The sequence below is a fragment of the Triticum aestivum genome, chromosome 2B (assembly GCF_018294505.1).
Source record: "Triticum aestivum cultivar Chinese Spring chromosome 2B, IWGSC CS RefSeq v2.1, whole genome shotgun sequence".
NCBI classification, from domain to species: domain Eukaryota; kingdom Viridiplantae; phylum Streptophyta; class Magnoliopsida; order Poales; family Poaceae; genus Triticum; species Triticum aestivum.
The window spans coordinates 245,951,826-245,957,754 of NC_057798.1; the positions used below are offsets into that span (position 1 = coordinate 245,951,826).

At 51.3% G+C, this 5,929-nt stretch overlaps 1 protein-coding gene across 1 annotated transcript; it reads right to left on the reverse strand.

Annotated features, from left to right (window-relative positions):
• Positions 1-877: 877 nt before the first annotated feature.
• On the reverse strand, positions 878-2,601 carry LOC123041147 (transcription factor UDT1). The gene is made up of 4 exons (XM_044463843.1): positions 2,101-2,601; positions 1,667-1,837; positions 1,185-1,361; positions 878-1,060 (listed from the first exon to the last, which is right to left on the reverse strand). Exons 1-4 carry the CDS (start codon positions 2,347-2,349, stop codon positions 983-985), a joined length of 675 nt encoding a protein of 224 aa, XP_044319778.1. The 5' UTR covers positions 2,350-2,601; the 3' UTR covers positions 878-982.
• Positions 2,602-5,929: the final 3,328 nt, after the last annotated feature.

Sequence of the window (5,929 nt, forward strand, 5' to 3'; positions counted from 1 at the left end):
GGTTTCTCCAACTTTTTGGACCAGTAGGGATGGATTGCAAGCCTGTTTTACATAGGATGATGCTCCAACCGATGCATCTTGAGCGACTTCTAGATCTAGTCTCAATGGGCAAGTGATTATTGCGGCCTTTAAAGCCTGGTATGACGAAGGCGTTTGTACGTGACCCTTTCTTTTTTTGTTGGTTTAGTTCAATTTTTAATCTTTATGAAAAAGGGTTTTCCCCCGCTTTATATTATAAAGCAATAAACCAAGCATCCAACACAACAGTACAAAATACAATATGTCATAGAGTCACGCTGGGGGCACAACAAGACAAGCTCCAATTTATAATCTTCGGCGGGCGACGTACAACCGGTGGAAGAAGAACACTATTGTTTTCCTCGATAAATATCAGACACCTTTGGGTGCCTCTTTAGAAAATATCATTCGGCAAGTAAATACTCCCTCCGTTCCTAAATAATTGTCTTTCTAGAGATTTCAACAAGTGACTACATACGGAGCAAAATAAGTGAATCTACACTCTAAAACATGTCTACATACATCCGTATGTTGTAGTCCATTTGAGATGGCTAGAAAGACAATTATTTGGGAACGGAGGGAGTACATCCGGTTGAAAGATGTTTTTGCATCTAGGCCTTGCACGCATTGCAATTGTCACCGTTAACTAAATGGCTTGAGGCAATCCCATCCGTTAGACTGTTAAGTTTGAGTTGGACCGCTGTATGCATGATTTATTACCACCCACGCCATTAGTAGAAAATGCAAAGGTGAATTATGAAATGATTCCCATGTTCAACACAAAATTCAGACTTGTTCCCGTCAGTTTTGTCAGTTCAACATTGTATCTCTGTATGCTCTCCCTACACAGACCACGCCACGCTAGAATTCTTTCTTTCTAAAAAGAGGATGCATTTCCACAGAATCATATATGGTTTCTCTAATATGAATTCTGTGAGTTATTGTTTGCAAGGCCCTCAAATGGTCAAATGCTTGGAACCTCCACAATACTGGACAGGAGGTCCCTTAGCTCCACCATCACAACATCCTGCTCACCCTTAACCTGCAAATGGAGACATGGAGAAGCCGGTCACCTTATCAGAAGATTAATGAGAAGAACAGGTTAGGAGTTAAGCAGTAGAATCTATCAAATTCTGCTGCAGCCACAAATTGTGAGGGGGATTTACCTCAATGCAGAAGAAACTCTCTGCATAGCCGTAGTAGGTGATGGTGTTGAGGCTAAGCACTTGCACGTTGTAGTTGCAGAGTGCCTCCAGCACCTTGGTGAAGAGGCCTGCCCTTTTGGTCCAGAAGATCTTGAGGTTGTACTTACAAGACCCTAGAGGTATCAGCTCCACCTGACCCTGTGAACATAAACAGCTCGGTTAGCGTGCGAGAAATCGGCTGGATATCACAACTACCTCTGGAGGCGATGAAGCAATAAAAGTGTGATTTTTTCGCCTTGGTTTGGCTGTGTTTAGAGGTGGTTATATTGCAACCAAAAAGGTGGCCATCAACCGGTGAAAAGTATTTGGCCAGTGTGCTGACTTTGAGCGATCGTATTCTGCAGATTGTGGCATTGGTTGATCTGAATTTCAGGTTCTCGTTTGGTTATATTTTTTTACTCTGGTATATATAGGTATTCATGCCTCATAGCAGGGGTTATTACCTGATAATGGATGTTGTCGGTGGGGGCGAAGGATTCGGAACACGAGGCGCTGCCTTGCTTCTCCCAGGCCTCACCGGGCGAGTCGGCGAGCTGGCTCTGCAGCTCGAGGACTTGGTTCTGGAGCTTCTTGATGTGACCGATGGCGTCCGCCAGGGTGGACTCCTTGCTCATCTGAAAAAAACAACAACAACAACAACAAGGTCGATGAGTGTCAGGAATGTCAACCGAGTTTTCACTTTTCTCGCAGGAAGAAGCAGTTTATTATTATTATTATTTCGTTCTTTGCTTGTGCTCGCATACACGAGACAGATAGATATGTCCGGAGAAGCAGAGGCAACAGGCAACTTCCTCTGTCCCGCCCAATTGTTGGGTGGGGTGGGTGGGTGTGTGATCAGTGCAGTTAATCGCTGCTGGAAGAGAGGATGATGGAGCACCTTTGTGATGTTGGGCACGACGGCCCTGAGCTTGAGGATGTTGTCGTTGAGCCTGCCTCTCCTCCGGCGCTCGGCGTCCAGGTTCTTGGACTTGTACTGCGGGGCGTCCGCCGCCGGCAGCTGCTCCCCCTCCTCGCTCTCCTCGCCCTCGCCGCCGCCGCCCAGGTTCAGCATCGACTCGACGAAGTCCTCCATCTTCACCTCCTCGCCGCCGCTGCCGCCGCGGGAAGCCCTCGGGCGGCGCGGCATTGCTCGCTGGCCGCTAGGAGGGTCGATCGAGGAAAACGATCAATCTGGCCGGCTGCGTGCCTCCCGGTCGCCCGCCCACCCAACGAGAGGAGAGGGCAGCGCCGTGCAGTGCAGTGCAGTGCAGTGTCACTCACTCTCACTCACCCTCCCTCTGGTGGTGGTGGCGGTGCGGTGCCGGTGGCGGTGCGGTGCCTTGTGGGCATCTTGCGCCTCGGGTGGTGGTAGCTTATAAGGACGGGACGGGGCTGAGGAGAGGAATCTCGCGGGGAAAGCAACCGCCAAGGAAGGGCTCCAACGCAAACGCAAGTGAGATGAGACGGTGTGCTCCCTCCCTCCCTCCTCGTGTCCGTGGTGGTGAGAGAGCCAGGGGAGTTAGTTGCGGCGGCACCCGACCTGATGCGGTTGGTTGCGCTGTTGACTGTCTTCCCCTCTTCACGGTTACTAATGGAAAAGGCGGAAAAGTTTCAGGTGTGATTGGGTCATGGCGCTCATCGGAATTATGATTTCGATAATGGGTGGTACAGGTACAGCAAACGATGCTAGTACAGCGAGATCTCTGAAGCACATCATATGATTTCTTGCCGGTGCAAGATGCTGCGGCGATAGTGTTCGGCGCAAGATCGAGCAGTGCGTTATTTGATCGGAGGGGGCTCTCCAGTCTCTCTCTGCAACTTTTGGGTAATCTGGTAACCGAAAAGACGTAGTGCTACGTACGCTGGATCGATGGATGGATGGACCAGCATGTGTAGATCAGTGCAGGATCATCGGAATTCTCAAAAGGCAGATAGGTACATGCAGATATATCTCGTGTACTACACGAATGATACGGTAAGATCTCTGGTCTCGATTTCTTTCTCCCACAGTAGCTGCCTTGCATTGCATCTCAATCTCAACGAGTACGCCGGACACTCTGAGCTGATGCTTATCGTTAGAGGATGATGAGAAAAAAATGCACTGTACGCGCCATGGCAGCGTCAAAGTAGTAGGACGCGGAGGAGGAGGCCGAAAAGAACGACGATGGCGACGGCGCCAGTGTAGTAGGAACAATGCTAAGGATATTGCTTATCGTTAGCGTTTTGGTCGACTGAGGATTAGAGATTAATCAGAAATCGGCCATGATTTTTTTTTCCGATAAACTGGCAGGAGCGCTGCCTTTCAATTAGATGAAGAGTGAGTGTTACAAATAGTTTACACAAGGCTTTTTCCTATAAGATTCGGTTGGCGGGGGAGCCTCCCGAACATCATCGGCATGCGGATTACTCGCGAATGAGAAAGCAACTGGATCTGTGCAAGCGAAAAATATCTGTCAAAGCTAGTTGGGTGACTTCTTGGTAGGTCAACCTCTTGCCGATGAAAACTCGACGGTTCCTCTCCTTCCAGATGTTTCAGAGCGTGTAGATCATGGCACCACTATGCTCCCGCCTATTCTGAGCTGGAACACTGGCAAGGAAGCCCTTCCACCACGTGTTGATGGAGGTTCCATCGTCCGGTGGGCTTGGGTTAGGCATTCCCTCCGCGGCGTTGACGGTCCTCCAGACCGCCTGCGAGAAGGGGCAATCTCTACAGAGATGAGTGACCGTCTCATTGGATGCCATGCAAAGGCGGCATATCGGATTGTGTGGCCATCCACAGATTGCTAGGTTTCTTGCCGTGAGGATCCTTCCATGCAGGACAAGCCAGGCGAAGAGCTTGCATTTGGGGGTGGCATGTGCTTTCCAAACCTTAGCAAAGCGGAAAGGCACCAAGCGACCAGAGAACTGCATACGGTAGGTAGACTTGCTGGAGTATTCCCCTGAACCCGTCAAGTTCCAGCGGATGGAGTCTGGACGGGAGGGGTCAATGCCGGTGGTATGTACAAGCTGCCAAATGTCGAGGAATTCACAGAGCTGGACGACAGTGCTCAACCGGGCAATGACAGTAATCCAGCAATCCTCCTCCAGATCTTCACAAACCGTCCTATTCTTTCTTGTAGCAATCTTGTAGAGCTTAGGGGCACGAGTGCATAGCGGAGAATCACAGATCCATTTATCCTTCCAGAAACCGGCACGCTTCCCATCTCCGATGGTGATAGTCGCGGAGGCCCGGAATAGCGCCATGTCAGATTCAGTGCAGGGCAGGTCGGTGCCCACCCATGGCCGGTTAGGGTCTACCCACTCGTACCAAGGCCATCGCAGCCGCAATGCCGATCCAAAGCGCTCCAGGTCAATCACCCCAAGTCCACCCAAGTTTTTGGGGGTGCATACCAATTTCCAATTTACTAGGGAGCGCCCCGCACCGGTATTGTCATTGTCATCAGCGCTCCAAATAAAATTCCGAGCCAACTTGTCCATCTTCTTGAGCGCCCATTTTGGTAGGGGGAGGACCGCCGCATGGTAGGTGATGGTAGGAATGAGAACTGACTTTGTGAGGTCCACCCGGCCAGCCCGCGTAAGGTTTCTTCCCTTCCAGCCCGGGATGCGAGCGCTGAACTTGTCGATGAGAGGTTGCAAGTCCACCTTCCGAAGACGTCAGATGTGTAGGGGGAGACTGAGGTATTTTCCGGGGAAGGCGGCCAGCTTGGCTGGGAAGACCGAAAGAGTGTCAACCAGGTCAATGTGCTCGCAACAGATGGGGAAGACTTTGGTCTTTTCAAGATTTGTTCTTAGTCCAGTGGCTTCGGCGAAAACATCCAGGATGTGTCGGATGGCCCGTAACTCCTCCTTGTTCGGGTTGGCAAAAAATCCTGCGTCATCAGCGTATAGGGAGGTTCTTAGCCAGCAGTGCGAGTCTGAACTGGCTTGAGAACCCCCTATTTGTAGCCATGCTAAGGATCCGTTGTAGAGGGTCAATGGCAAGGATGAAGAGCATGGGGTGTTGGGTTCTACGGTAGGGTGCGTCGACTGCAAATTAAAATTTTCCTACGTGTAGAACAACCAGGAACATGCTGCGGGAGATGGATCACAGATTGTTACCACCAGACGCGCAGTGCCGTGCAACGGAGTAGAGTTGAGGCATCGCGTTCCCGAAGTCGCCTCGCGTTCCCGGAGTCGTCTCCTTCATGCCGGTCTCCCACGTAGCCGATCGGATCCTGCGAACAGGTTCGCCGGAGTGGCGCAAGTGCACCACCTCTAACGGTATCCGCGCGTGCAGGAGGAACGTCGTGCGGCGGACTGCTAGGTCCGATCACACAACCGGCGGCAAGTGGAGCTGGCTAGTTGCAACACATGCAAAGCCCTAACGACGACGCCGAAGTGATCCACGAATAAGTGTGCCGCACCTCCACTATTTATAGGCATCCATCGCGGGCTCAACACTTGGGCCTTGCACGGATCCTAAAGCCCAAAGTCTACTTGGTCGTGTTCCAAGTCCAGCTCGGATCACATCCGACCAGTGTCCTCCGAATCGACCTCGTAGGTTCCTTCCCTTAAGCGCGTGACCCCTTAGGTTCAAGTCGGCTTGGTCATAGTTCGGATCACCTCTGAACTGCACGGTTGGTAGCGGCGTCTAGCAAGGTGTGCCGACCACGAAGCAGACTATGAAGCTGGTTAGGCGAACCTGTACAACGTGTCACACTTCTGTTCCCTTTGCCTCACGATATATG

What these genes read in the sequence shown, in the direction of transcription:
- LOC123041147 (XM_044463843.1), bottom strand. Translation starts at nt 2,349, where the DNA reads ATGCCGCGCCGCCCGAGGGCTTCCCGCGGCGGCAGCGGCGGCGAGGAG. An exon ending in TCGTGCCCAACATCACAAAG is followed by an intron (nt 1,838 to 2,100) that starts GTGCTCCATCAT and finishes TGTTTTTTTCAG; the next exon opens with ATGAGCAAGGAGTCCACCCT. An exon ending in AGAGTTTCTTCTGCATTGAG is followed by an intron (nt 1,061 to 1,184) that starts GTAAATCCCCCT and finishes CTCCATTTGCAG; the next exon opens with GTTAAGGGTGAGCAGGATGT.